Source organism: Drosophila nasuta, chromosome 2R (genome assembly GCF_023558535.2).
Source record: "Drosophila nasuta strain 15112-1781.00 chromosome 2R, ASM2355853v1, whole genome shotgun sequence".
In the NCBI taxonomy this organism is placed as follows: Eukaryota; Metazoa; Arthropoda; class Insecta; order Diptera; family Drosophilidae; genus Drosophila; species Drosophila nasuta.
The window spans coordinates 29520950-29533773 of record NC_083456.1 but is presented as its reverse complement, the minus strand read 5'-3'; the positions used below and the strand labels follow the sequence as shown (position 1 = coordinate 29533773).

The 12824-nt window shown below is 43.8% G+C and overlaps 5 protein-coding genes across 6 annotated transcripts; 1 reads left to right on the top strand and 4 right to left on the bottom strand.

Annotated features, from left to right (window-relative positions):
• Positions 1-32: 32 nt before the first annotated feature.
• Positions 33-1889, bottom strand: LOC132784342 (large ribosomal subunit protein uL4). The gene is made up of 4 exons (XM_060789885.1): positions 1741-1889; positions 1325-1505; positions 889-1259; positions 33-786 (listed from the first exon to the last, which is right to left on the bottom strand). The coding sequence occupies exons 1-4, from the start codon at positions 1741-1743 to the stop codon at positions 136-138; spliced, it is 1206 nt and encodes a 401-aa protein (XP_060645868.1). The 5' UTR covers positions 1744-1889; the 3' UTR covers positions 33-135.
• Positions 1890-1969: 80 nt separating this feature from the next.
• Positions 1970-3139, top strand: LOC132784344 (pre-mRNA-splicing factor SPF27). The gene is made up of 2 exons (XM_060789887.1): positions 1970-2169; positions 2233-3139. The coding sequence occupies exons 1-2, from the start codon at positions 2095-2097 to the stop codon at positions 3016-3018; spliced, it is 861 nt and encodes a 286-aa protein (XP_060645870.1). The 5' UTR covers positions 1970-2094; the 3' UTR covers positions 3019-3139.
• Positions 3140-3222: 83 nt separating this feature from the next.
• LOC132784341 (colorectal mutant cancer protein) lies at positions 3223-7669 on the bottom strand. Of its 2 annotated transcripts, none has more exons than XM_060789883.1 (7): positions 7090-7669; positions 5749-6004; positions 5333-5683; positions 4782-4915; positions 4439-4725; positions 3667-4380; positions 3223-3609 (listed from the first exon to the last, which is right to left on the bottom strand). In XM_060789883.1, exons 1-7 carry the CDS (start codon positions 7384-7386, stop codon positions 3492-3494), a joined length of 2157 nt encoding a protein of 718 aa, XP_060645866.1. In that variant the 5' UTR covers positions 7387-7669; the 3' UTR covers positions 3223-3491. The 2 variants fall into 2 exon arrangements, with proteins under 2 accessions (XP_060645866.1, XP_060645867.1); XM_060789884.1 differs by lacking the exon at positions 7090-7669 and adding an exon at positions 6070-6281.
• A 114-nt stretch (positions 7670-7783) lies between these two features.
• LOC132787353 (coiled-coil domain-containing protein 149) lies at positions 7784-10131 on the bottom strand. Its single transcript, XM_060794353.1, has 6 exons — positions 9689-10131; positions 9043-9633; positions 8871-8978; positions 8733-8817; positions 8532-8670; positions 7784-8476 (listed from the first exon to the last, which is right to left on the bottom strand). The coding sequence occupies exons 1-6, from the start codon at positions 9827-9829 to the stop codon at positions 7897-7899; spliced, it is 1644 nt and encodes a 547-aa protein (XP_060650336.1). The 5' UTR covers positions 9830-10131; the 3' UTR covers positions 7784-7896.
• Positions 10132-11380: 1249 nt separating this feature from the next.
• LOC132787358 (copper homeostasis protein cutC homolog) lies at positions 11381-12413 on the bottom strand. The gene has a single exon (XM_060794357.1). It carries the CDS (start codon positions 12161-12163, stop codon positions 11381-11383), a length of 783 nt encoding a protein of 260 aa, XP_060650340.1. The 5' UTR covers positions 12164-12413.
• Between the last annotated feature and the right edge of the window lie 411 nt (positions 12414-12824).

Sequence of the window (12824 nt, the reverse complement as noted above, 5' to 3'; positions counted from 1 at the left end):
TAAGACTAAATAGTTTTAATATATGTAAGATATTACTTTCGCACTCCATATAATTATGAATAAAATTCATACATTGTTTGTGTAATTTATTATTATAAAAGAGTGTGGTCTATTTTGTTGTTGGAAAGTAAATATTTACTTCTTAGCCGCGGGCTTCTTAGCGGCGACCTTCTTCTTGCGGGCGGCGAGCAGCTTAGCGCGATTTGCGGCAGCCTTTGTGGCGACGTTGGCAAAGTGGGACTTAGCCAGCTCGACATTCTGTTTCTTGGCCTTGGCCAAAACCTTGGCAACAGTACGCTTCTCAGCGGCCAAAGCGGCACGACGCTTAAGAACCTCAGCGTATGGGTTCAACTTGATCAGTTGACGCACGTTGGACAGTGGGTTAAGACGACGCACGCTGCGGTAGACGCGCTTGCGTGGATCACGCAGAACCTTGCGGATCTCCTCGGACTTAAGGATGCGCGACAGGTCAGTGTTGGCCATCTTAGGCTGGGGCAGATTGTAGCCCTTCTTCAGGGTGGATGGTTTCTTCCAGGTGCCGAACAAATCGTTCAGACGCGAGAACGCCGACTCAGTCCAGATGACGAAGCGACCCACATGACCGCCGGGCGCGAGCTTCAGCAAGTTGAGTTTGTCAACGCTGATGGTCTCAATGCCAGGGATGTTGCGGAAAGCCTGACGCAGACCCTCATCCTTGTGGTAGACAACAAGAGGACCACGACGAGCAATGCGACGACGGTCGCGCATTGTGCCACGTCCAGCACGGAAGCGCTGCGACTTGTAAACCTGCAAGGAAGAGTTGTTTTCATTAGTGTGAAGAACTTATACTTATAGTAAATCAGAACTGTTAACTCTACTGTAAGTTGCAAAAGTTCTTTTCCTGCTTACCTTCTGGATGTCAGCCCAGATCTTCAGGCGACGCAAGAAGACAACAGCCTGCTTGGTCTTTTGCAGCTTCTGCACATCATCGGACACAACCAAGGGGAACTCGGAGACGCCATCGATAACATGTCCCTTGGACTGCACCAGGGCGGGCACACCGGAGGCGGCAATGGCCGAAACGAGCGCATAGCGACGCTGGTTCACATTCACCTTGCGGTGCCAGCGACGGAAAGTTTTGGTGGGTGCAAACATGCGTCCACCACGGCACATGTTGCCGAAGGCACCCTGGCCGGAACGGTGAGTACCACCACCACGCACACGAGGAATACGTGCAACAGCGCGACCAGTACCCCAAGATTCAGCGGATGTCTGGTGACCTAAGATGGGGAGAGATTGAGATGATGAAATTGCCAAATCTGTTTTTATCATCGAAATCACTTACCGGCCAGCTCACTGACAGCGTAGGGCTGACGGTTGTTGCGGCGCAGCAGCTGGTGCACCTCGTTCACCACATCCGGACGGATGGGTGCCTTGAACACCGCGGGCAAGCAGATGTTCTTCTCCTTGACAGCCTCATTTTTTTCCGTGTACACGGAGACCAAAGGCCTGGCGTTGCCTAAGCTCTGCAAAAACACATGCACAACACACACATTTAAAAAATATGAAATCAAATACCAACACACATACACAACAAGTCGCGCCGCGCACTGAGCTGTCAGCGTTCCAAACACGTGGAGGTTAGGTTGCTTTTCATGCTACAGCATATTAATTTAATGTTTTTCTCCACTGGAAAGTTTGTGCCGCATTTGTTTGTGCGGTGCGTGGCATTGCGGGAATTGTTTGAGCACAGTTTCTCACCATTTTCGCTGATTTTTAATCCCAATAAATGGTGTTAAAGTTTCTGCAAAACGCAGATGCCGTCCTCTTTTTAATAAGAAGAACGAAGAAAGAAAGAGAGCTGCCGGAAACGGCCAAAAGGTGCTGCCAATCGGATTTTAGCAGCACGGTTGCATTATTCTCACAACATGGTGAGGCAGCTGTCAAAAGTAGCTGGGCTGGAGCTGCCAACATCGATGAATCGAATACACTCAAAACGTTGCACAACACTGCTTGCGGCATATAAACAATTTTGTTTGTATATTGTGTGGAAAATAATTGATTGAACGATTTTTGTTGTACATTGTGTGGAAAACAAGCAAATATTTGTGAATAATGGCCGACGAAGTTATTGTGGATGCACTGCCGTATATAGATCATGGCTACGACGATGTGGGCGTTAGAGAATCGGTAAAATTAAATGAGACATTGATTTCTGTAATGTGCATTAATGTAAGGCCGTTTTTATTTTAGGCGCTTGCTATGGTTGAGGAGGAATGCCGCCGTTATAGGCCTACCAAAAACTATTTAGATCATTTGCCACTGCCTGCCAGCTCGCCATTCGAGACTCCGCTCATGATTAACGAATTCGAGCGCATACAAAATCGTCTGCCCATGGAAACGCTCTCAATGAAGCGCTATGAATTGCCACCTCCGCCATCGGGAAAGCTTTCCGAAGTTTCAGCGTGGCAGGAATCAATAGAGAACTCAATGGCACAGTTGGAGCATCAATGGGTTCGTTCACTGAATCTGGAATTGATGTTGGATTACGGCACCGAAGCATGGAAATCGTATTTGGAAGTGTTTACAGCGATGCAGGCAAAAGCACAAATCCAACTGCAGCAGTTGAAAAAGGACATGCAGGATGTGAACTGGCAGCGCAAACAAGCACAGACACAAGCGGGCGAAAAGCTGCGTAACCTCGAAGCGCATTGGGTGTTGCTCGTATCCAAGAACTATGAGATTGAAACCGAGTGCGTGGAGCTGGAGAAAGTGGTACAAGCGGCACGTGAGCAACTGGAGAAGCTGGCGCCACCAGCAGACAATGCGCCAACGCCGCCCTTGGTGGAGCAGACAAATGGACATGCAGCTGAAGAAGAAAGTAATGGCAATGAGGCCATGGAAGAGGATGAAACCGAAACTCAGGTGCAGGCGGAAGCGGAGGCGGACGAAAATAGCCAGAGTAACGATGGCAGTGGCAATAACAATGAAGAGGAGAAGGAAGAGGAAGAGGAGAAAACCTCAAATGATTCCTCGTAAAGTTTGCCGCAGTTTTTCTTTTTATTATTTGATAATTTGTACAATTTGAAATACATATAATAATAATAGTTATTGAGTCATCATAATAACAAGCAAAATGCGAATACATTGTATAAATATAGGATTCGTGTGTTGTGTACGCGTCTAGTTTCTAGATTATCATAATCGTATATATATATATATATATATAGTAATATGTTATATATGTATGTAATTGTAGTTAATACAGCTTCAAATTGCGGGGCTGTCAGTTTAAGTCGTTCCTATGGCACATTCGTGATATCTATCTATATGGCTATTGAGCAATCTCGCATCTGGAGCGTTTTGCGGTGGGCGGCGGCAGCAGCAGCGGCGATATGAATTACAAAAAACGATAAGGATACGGAGAACCGTTTAGCGGTTAGCAGGATATGTGGCAGGCGCCGCTCCAAAACACGAGATCACTCAAAGCACATAGATCAATCCCCCTCTCTCTACAGCGTTGTCTCGGGCACAACGCGTTGTTGCTGTTGTTGCTCCAGACGCTGCTCTAGCTTTTTGATGCGCTGCTGATACTTGCGCTTGCTCTGCTCCAGCAGCTGACCCAGATTACTGAAAGGGAGGAACATTAATAACTGTTATAAATAAGAATATGTTTATAATGTTTACTGATTAGATTTTTGCAGTTCTCGCATATTCAGCTGCAGTTGCTCGCATTTGTCGTCGCTAGCCTTTTGTGTGGCATTGATGTTCAGCAGCGCCTGAATGCGTCCCTTTAGCTCCGTCTCGCGACTCAACGCTTCCACCAGCTGCTGCTCTGTGAGTGCTGCCTGCTCCGCCTCCGAGTAGGAGACACGATTCGCCGCCTGCAGCTGTTTAAGTGCCTCATGTAGAATGCTCACACGCTCATTGGCATGTTGTTGCTCCCGCTCCGCTTCCTCCTTCTTGGCCTTGAGCTGCTGGTTTTGATCGCGAAGCTCCAGCAGCTCTTGCATTATGACCGCCGTCTCCAGATCAATTGGTGACTTTTTCTCCTTCTCATGTGCGCGCAATTCGTGATTCTTTTCTAGCGCCAAACGCTTCTTCTCATACACATCGCTGAAGGGCGACTCCAGGTTGACAATGGTGTGCTGCACCACTGAGCGACGTCCTTTTAACTTGGATACGTGATAGCGCAAACGATTGTCATCGTCGGCGCTCCACTGTCGCATGCCCTTAGGCGCATCCTCCACGCCCAGATTGATGTTGTGCTGCCAGGGACCCAGACTATTCTCGCAGAGGTTCTTCTCGCTCTCCAACCTCACGAGCAGATGATGTGCCACCGACTCGACGGCGCGTCGACTTTCCTCCGCTGCTGCCGATTTGTCGTTAAGCATCGCCAGTCTGTAATCGAAAGATTAAGCTACAAATTGATGCAGCAAGATATGAAGTATTGACTCACCTGCTTTCCAGCAGCGCCAGCATCACATCGTAGGCTTCAATGGCGCGATCGCTGCAGTTGAGCGCCAGTTGTAGCGCCACTGCATTGGACTCGTATTTGCCACACAGCAAATAGAGATGCTCGGTGTGCTCCTTGGACTCATCCAAGGTTAAAGATAGCAATGTGTTGCGCAGCTTTAGCTGCTCCATTTTACGCTGCAGTCGCTCCAGCTCCAGCTGCAAAGGCGCCAGCAAACTGTCCATTAGCGCATTGGGTTTGCACACCAAATGCTCCACGAGATTGATGTCCTGAAAGGTAAAGAGATTAATATTTTGATGTAGTAATAGGATAGTTATAAACTCACCTCATTGCTCAGCTCGCCATGACTCTCATCGTCCTGCAAAGTGTCCGCTTCGGGTTCAGTTTTGCTGGCGCAGCGCAGCTTCACGCGCTCTGCCATCTTGACGCACTTCTGAGGACTCGTCACTGAAACGCAGGCTGTAAGGAAGGAAATCAAGGATTAAATATTGAAAAGATATTCAGCGATAATAAAAATGGAAAAAAGATCATAACACTAATTTTTGAGATAAAGAAGGTCTTGTATTTTTATTTGGAGACTTAATGAGTTTTTTTTTTATTATTAATAATAGCTCGAATTTATAGATTAAATAAAAATGAAATGTTTATTAACTTTCAACCTCTAATAGACAGATCGTAAGGGTTAATTGGAATGTTTTTTTTTTCCAAAAAAGAAAGAGTAATTTTTTTTAAAAGAGTAATTTTTTATTTAAATTTATAGTATGGAAGTTACTTTTACTTTATGACTTTTGGATTACTATTGAGATTTTTTGTTGGAGTCAATAATGATAAAACTTTTATTGACAATCCTCAAAATATATGAATTCATTTACTCACCATTCAAATCATTTAGTTCGCTGTCATTGCCATTTTCGTTGGCCTCCAATTCGCAGGCGAAGTAGATGACATTGCTCTGATCCTCCTCGACGACCGCAGAATCCTTGTCCTTAGTGGCAATCTCAGCCTGCAGCAGCGAGATTTGTGCACGCAGATGCAGCACCTCCTCCTGGAGTGCCTCCAGTTGACCCTTGTGCAGCACAGTTTCCTGTGGCTTGATGTGCATGTTGTCGGCGCTGGAGCAGGCGCCTTCGTAATCCTCCAGTGGCTCCGTCTGACACTCGCCGTCGGCATCCGCATTGGTCAGATTCAACTCGGAGTTGTAGATGGAGCCCTCCTGATAGCTTAGCTCTGAATAATCAAATTGATTTAATATTCAAGATTTCTCGAAGAGATTCAATCGATCTGCTACTCACCGCTGCCCTCGTTCTCCGGCTCCTGTTCCTCCACAATGATATGCTCCTGTTTGCTGCGCAGTTTCTTGCTCAGCTCCGCAATGACGCAGTGCATCTCGGTAATGCGACATTCGTGCGCCTGGCTAACAACCTCCAGCCGCTTGTGGCACATGTCGCGCTCCGTTTGACTTTCGGTCAATTGGCGCTCCGCTTGCTGCAGACGCTGCGTCAGTTCGCGCACACGATTCTCCAACTGCTGCACCGACAACTGTTCAACCTGCCACAAGAAAAGAGATTAAAGATTAGTGTTGAATATCTCAGGCAAATCTTCAGGTTATCCACATTGATGGGACGTCGTGCCATGGGCTGCGCCATCAGCGTGTATTCCCAACTGCGACGCTTCTCTGCATGCTGCTGCAGACCTCCGCCAACGCCTCCAAGGGGCGTGTCACTGCAGCACAAGCAGCTGAGGCTGCGTGGCAGCAGTTGCTCCGCTATCATGGCCAAAGAGCGCACCAAAATTACGTTTTTCTTTGGTGTTTTTTTCTTGTGGTTTGCCAGTGATTACGTCGTCGTTGTTGTCGTCGTCGTCGTCGTTGTCCGTGGGTGCACTTCGCCTTTTGCGTCGCTGCAACTTGACCCTGTGTCTGCTTGCAACGCACCTGCGCACTGCGCCACGCATTGCGACACACACACACTCACATACATACACAGTAATGTTTTTATACCCGGTACCCAAGGACTCGAAAGGGTATTAGCAATATGAAAAATATATTATACCGACAATATTCAACATTATTGTCTTATGACAGAAATTCTTATTTAAAAAACGAACAGTTCTTAAATTGAAGAATTTAATTCTTGTTTTAAGATTCTCATTTTTTACTTTTTCGCGATTTTATAAATTGTTTTTTGTTCCTCTTTCTACGAACATTAGGAACTCACAAGCTTTGCTCTATGGATGCATAAATTTTAAGTTAGTTCTTGTTTAAGCTTTTTATTTTAAGTTTAAGCAACGATTTTGTCTATAGATTATATAAAAGCAATTAAGTTTGCACAAAAAAGCTCGCGATTTTAAATACCTAACTTCTTTTCAATAGTGCTAACTGGCACAATAACCAAATATATATTTTCTTAATTAAAAAAAAGTAATAGTAAATAAGAGATACATTGTTTCTACAAATTTGTAGTATGCCCTTAAACAAAAAGACTACCAAGTATCCCACAGTTGAGCGCGCTCAATCAAAGCTTTCAAACTATTTGACTACATACATATATATGTAAGTACGTATGTATTTGTGTGTGTGTCTGCCTGTTGTGTCTGTGCATTTATGAATGTCTGTCTGTGTGCCAGTAACTCACTTTGTTGACAATGTCCAGAGTGGAGCAGCTGGAGATGTTGTTGTCACTCTCGGTGGTGTCGCGCTGCGTGTGCTCCGGCGAATCCAGCTCCGACTTCTGCTTCTGCTGTTGCTGCTGACCCAGACCAAAAGGGGGTCCCCCGGCCCTCGGCGATATGCTGCCAAAGACAAACTCGATGTCATCGTCAATGATGACACCCTTTGAGATGCCCTTCGAGATGTCCCGTTGTTTGCATTGACGACGCGCTACATCGGCGCCAATTTTGGCAACGCGCGCTATTTGCACATCATTCGACATCTTTTTGGAATAACTGACAGATGAATGTCTGTCTGCTTTGTGGGGGGTAGAGTTACTAGACGGGTGGGGGGAGTGCGCTGTGATTTTGACTGTGCGAGTTTTCACTGGATAACGCTGAGTTTTGATTGACGCTCCATTTCCATAGATAATGGCACTTGGAATTCACATTGGTCTGCTTGACCAATTTGCAATTTTTAAGGCATTTTTAATTCAGAATTTATTGCATTTGTTTTCTTTTCCGTTTTGCAAACAACTACAAACGTTCTTATCAGAAAATGTATACTATAGGAGGCGCGACAGTGTTGAACAACGCGCGCGCCCATCGTTTCCAACTGTGTTGTAAAATGTCTGTCACTTTAACGGCCATTTTCAAAAAGAAGAGCGTAACAAGTTTCTTCCTGCGTTTTTTATTGTACATACATTATGGGAATGTATAAATATATTTAATTAATAACTCGCGCATTTAACGATATTTTGAGTGAGTTGCATATAAATCATAAACATATTGAACTAGTTAACTGAGCTCTCGCCGCGTATTGTAACCATTGCCTCATAATCACGCATATCCAAATCATGCAACGCTTTTTGCACCAACGCCGCCAAGTGTGGCGGCAAATCCTTGAGATCCTCCATACGTTCCCTGGCCACGGCGCTGGAGATGCGTGGTGTGCCGTGGCAGCCAAAATTACCCGAATCCGTGGTAGCCGACGATGATTTGTATGCATCATTGATGGCGACATCATTCAGCCGCACATCAATGCCATACACGGACGAGTCGGCCGACTCCGAGGATAGCGAGGACATGCCATCATCAGACTGCAACATAACACCCAGACCATCATTGACATGGGATTTCTCTTCAAATGGCTCGGATGATACTGATGCAGCAACTGCTGCTCCTTCTGCACTGTTGTGTCGCTCTTCGGTTTCCACATCATCGACCATGGCAGCACAGTAGCCATTGAGCAGTAGTTGTGATGGCGCATAGCCATAATCCTCGTCCTCTTCTTCGCCTGTAGGATCTTCAGATTCGCCACTCAACAGCTGCTGCCAACGCTGCTCCAGCTCTGCCATCTTTGTGGCGAGTATTCTAAAAATAAGTGTTTATTATTAAAGTATAATTTACTTAGATTCTTTTAATTTACTTGTTTGTTCGCTTCTGATGTGTGAGCGCTAAGTTCTTGTCGTTCAAATTGTCGAGCAGCGCCAAACACAAGGACTTGAGATCGTGTATTGTCTCCGTTTTGCCAGGCAAATCGATGCCGCTTTCCAGAATGGTTTTAACTGCAAGGCAAAAGCAAAATTTAATACCATATTAGCTGGTCTACTTAAATTTCAATGCTCACCCTGTCGTGGACTCAGCAATGTTTCATCATTGCTTCCAGTGCCCAGCTTGACGATTCCCTTCTTGCGCTTAGTTTCCAACATGGTCTGTGAATATTAAAAATATTAAGAGGTTTCAATAATAATTGTATTTTACTTGCCTTATACTTGCTGACTGACTGCTTGGTCAGTTCCAGCTCGCTCTCCTGAATCTTGACACGCTCATGCAGGTACTTGTTTTCCAGTAGCACTCCATCAATGTCCAACAGCTGCCAAACACAAATGTAATCATTACATGAACTACTTTATATGTTTGTATATTTAATCCCTTACCTTTGGATGCATTTTGTTGGCTTTCAGTGCCACCAGCAGCTCGTGATTGAGTCGATGCGCTTTGCATTTGTAGGCATCGCGTTCTGTAATGAGTTCCTCCTTTTCATCAATAATTGCCTTCAGGTCAAACGCCAATTGTGCGTTCTTCTTCTTCAGATTCTCCAGGTGACATATGAAATTCGCTCGTTCCCGCTTCCATTGCAGCTCCTCCTTGTTGTGCGCAGCATTCTCACAGACCATTGCCTGCAATCTAGACTTGCTAGTTGCCTCTCGTTCCCTTAACAGCTCTACATCGCCCTGTAATTCGTTAAGTCGTTGCTTCAGTGCCTCCACCTCAGTGTTAAGCTTTAGATTCAGCTCTCTTGTCTCGTGTAGCAACGCTGCCAAGCTGGAATTCTCACTGAGCGCTCCACAAGCGTTCCCATTCACAGCCAGCAATTCGCTGTTGCGCTTCATGGCCGAGTAGCGCAGCTGCAGCGTCTCGGCCATCAATTTGTACTGATCGCGCTCCACACGAAACTGTTCCAGCTCTTGTCGCAGAATGCGCAGCGCCTCTACTTTGCTCTGCAGCTTGCGGTGCACAGCCGATGTCTGAGATTACGTATAAATTAATATTATAATTATTATATATTCAAAATGTAGCTACCTCAACATTATAGCTGTCCATATGCTCGCCGAGCGTAAATTCGTATTGGCTGACATTGACACCATTGCTGTGGCTGGCGTTGCTGTTGCTAGCGTTGCTGAGCCCATCGTCCATGTCCATGACGTTGCCGTATGCTTCCATATGTTTGCTGTAACGGTTGACATCGACAACCGTTAGCTCATAGATAAAAAGTCTACGGCATTAGAGTTGATTTTTTACTATTTATATTTATATTATACAATTGTTGTAAATTGATATATATCACAAAGCTGTCAAAATGTCTGTATTGACGACTCGTCGTGTGCTTTAAAACTAATCAATTTTTTCGCTTGCGGCTGCGCATTACGATATATCCCAACATAGCAGCGAAATTAATGACAGCAACGCAGCGTTGCCATCTTTTTGAAATGCACTTTGCATACATGCATGTGTGTGTCCTTTCACATAACAAAAGCGCAGCAGGTGGGTGTTTTCCAACACTTTTATTCGTTATTCGTGTTTCAAACAATTGGCAAACAATTTATTGACATGCTGTACATTGGGTTTTTAAAGATATGGGTTGCAGCTCTGGTTTTCTGCAATAGTTGAGCCTAATGTATTATTGTCCATATCAATCAAGAAGCACTGCTTGTGGTTTCGCTTGACCAATACGCCTAATACCATTTTTGCCAAGAGTTTAACACTTGTGAGTGTCTCAGTTCTTATATTCGAATGTTGAGCTTTGTTTAAAATCGTTTCAACTAAAAGTATATAACATTATTAAAGGCATTAAAGATATTGAGTTTGTTTACCCCTTTCTATTATCTTCTTTTGACATCGTATTTGACGTATGGGCGTCTCTTTGTTGCTTCGCAGAACTGTAAATTGCAACACATTATTCTCCACCTGGGTATTGCACTGCGTCCAGCACAGATTATTTGCTTGGCTGGGCACACTGCACGACCCATGATGCAGATTATTTGCTGTCTCACAGTCCTTGGCCATTTTCTCCTCGCGTAGTTCTGTTATTTGATTGCCAACTGAAATTAAATTTGTACCAAGCGCATTGAGCTGATTGCACAATTTCGATTCCACGATGTCATCTCGCACACAACTTTTATCTTGGACTCGACGTTTATACTCGTTGAACAAGTTCACGGTAACGAAAAGCTTTTAAATGGGATTGCATCTGTTAAAGTTTCATTCAGAATTCCTTAGTTTTTTTTTTACCTTATTTTCTATACTTCCAATCTTCTGAATTAGCTGGTCATAAAGTATTTCCTTGTGATTATCGTCATTTAGGATTTCTTTCATGCACTCCTCATTAATCTTAAATTTTTGAAACACTTTTTGATTGGAGCTCACAATGGCTCTCAGTTTGTTAATATGCTTAGATAGAGTATCGTTGTATTCATCGGCTTTCTGCAACATTTTCTCCATACTCTTTAGCTCTTGATTTAAATTTTCCAAACGCACCTCCTCAATACTGGTCTGCATACTTTTTTATTTTTGCTTTTAACTATAACGTAATAATTTATAATTTTTACCAAATAATTTTTTTTTGTGGGAATTTTTCAATCAAACATATAAAGCAATGAACTAAGTAAAATCGACTATCAATGGACAATTTCTACGAACACATCTACTATGAATACATTATATATGCATGGCATAAAAATACTACTTAAATATTCTTAGCTTTAATTTTAAACTTTATCTGCAGCTCATCGCATTGGCGATAGTGACCATTTTGCGCACCACATTAACATTTGTCCCATAATATGGATCAATGTCCTGTTTGCCCATGGTGACATCGCATTCCATGCGCTGTGTCGTCGGCGCACTGTATTCCTCGCCTGCGGTGTCCATAGCCGAGGCATGAAACTCCAGGCAGCGACTGTTGGTCAGAATCTCCTCCAAATTGGATACTTTGATGCCGGCACCAGGCATTATTATGATATCGCGATGATGCTTGGCGATCAGCTGAGCCAATGTCTCAGCACCTTCAGCAGCGGACTGTCGAAAGCCGCTGGAGAGCACTCGTTTAAAGCCCAACTCTTTCAGCAGCTCGACATTCTCGTGCATGCTCTTAGGATCGGTAAGATCGAAGGCGCGATGAAAGGTGACGGGCAGGCCACAGGAACGTTCCATTACACGCCGACACTTGTCCACATCAATAAGTCGTTCGGTGGTCAGAGCTCCAAAGACAAAGCCATCGGCTCCATGAGCACGCAACAAATCCATGTCTGTCAATGTCGCCTGTAGCTCTTCCTCGCTGTAGACGAAATCAGTACCTCGACGTGGCCGCAACATGCAGTAGACGGGCAAAGTGAAGGGCAATTCCTTGAGAGTTTTAAGTGTTCCAGCTGTGGGCGTTAAGCCGCCTTCTTGCAACGCTGAACAGAGTTCAATGCGAGATGCGCCGCCTTCTTCGGCAGCAAATGCTGATTTGATTGAGTCGACACACACCTCCAGTTTTATTTCATGCGACGACATTGTGAATATTTTTTAGTCACGAGTTTTTATTCAATCTTTTAAGTATTTTTTTATGTGCTGCAATTTGTTTATTTTCTTTTTGTGTTGCTCTGGCTTTAACATCGGCAAGCAATGTTATTTAACAGCATACGATTGCCTGGCCTTAACACCGACAACTTTTGTTACTCAGTTAACAGCATGTTAACAGGTGCAAAATTATATGTAGTATTTTTCATTTTATTGTAGCTAGTGTTTTGAAAACTTTACGTACAATAAGTCTTTAGTTTATTAAATGATCAAAGAAAACTAACGATAAGTATTTCAGTATTCAATCATTGTCGTACAATTAATTCTATTGCAGATACAAGGATAATATCGAATGTCATCAAATTAACGATTGCCATGTATCCCAGGATGCAAGCAGTGTTACCATTTACAACTGAAATTGTATATTTTGAGCATATTCTGACTATATTTGTTTGTAAAATAACTTCACCTAAAAGCTGAAGCTTAAATAAATAGATACAATTATTTTTTAACTTATTTAAAAAATAAAATTGCGAAAATATATTGATGGAATTTCGGCTTTTTATAGAAAGTTGCCCCACCACTAGTAAAGTGTGTCCCTACATATTTTTGAAAATTATATTTTTCTCGCAAAAAAATAGTATATTTTGGAATT

What these genes read in the sequence shown, in the direction of transcription:
- LOC132784344 (XM_060789887.1), top strand. Translation starts at nt 2,095, where the DNA reads ATGGCCGACGAAGTTATTGTGGATGCACTGCCGTATATAGATCATGGC. An exon ending in ATGTGGGCGTTAGAGAATCG is followed by an intron (nt 2,170 to 2,232) that starts GTAAAATTAAAT and finishes TTTTTATTTTAG; the next exon opens with GCGCTTGCTATGGTTGAGGA.
- LOC132787353 (XM_060794353.1), bottom strand. Translation starts at nt 9,829, where the DNA reads ATGGAAGCATACGGCAACGTCATGGACATGGACGATGGGCTCAGCAAC. An exon ending in TGGACAGCTATAATGTTGAG is followed by an intron (nt 9,634 to 9,688) that starts GTAGCTACATTT and finishes ACGTAATCTCAG; the next exon opens with ACATCGGCTGTGCACCGCAA. An exon ending in ATTGCTGAGTCCACGACAGG is followed by an intron (nt 8,671 to 8,732) that starts GTGAGCATTGAA and finishes TTTGCCTTGCAG; the next exon opens with TTAAAACCATTCTGGAAAGC.
- LOC132787358 (XM_060794357.1), bottom strand. Translation starts at nt 12,163, where the DNA reads ATGTCGTCGCATGAAATAAAACTGGAGGTGTGTGTCGACTCAATCAAA.
- LOC132784341 (XM_060789883.1), bottom strand. Translation starts at nt 7,386, where the DNA reads ATGTCGAATGATGTGCAAATAGCGCGCGTTGCCAAAATTGGCGCCGAT. An exon ending in GCCGGAGAACGAGGGCAGCG is followed by an intron (nt 5,684 to 5,748) that starts GTGAGTAGCAGA and finishes TTGATTATTCAG; the next exon opens with AGCTAAGCTATCAGGAGGGC. An exon ending in GAACTGCAAAAATCTAATCA is followed by an intron (nt 3,610 to 3,666) that starts GTAAACATTATA and finishes CCTCCCTTTCAG; the next exon opens with TAATCTGGGTCAGCTGCTGG.
- LOC132784342 (XM_060789885.1), bottom strand. An exon ending in CGCTGTCAGTGAGCTGGCCG is followed by an intron (nt 1,260 to 1,324) that starts GTAAGTGATTTC and finishes TCCCCATCTTAG; the next exon opens with GTCACCAGACATCCGCTGAA. An exon ending in TCTGGGCTGACATCCAGAAG is followed by an intron (nt 787 to 888) that starts GTAAGCAGGAAA and finishes TCTTCCTTGCAG; the next exon opens with GTTTACAAGTCGCAGCGCTT.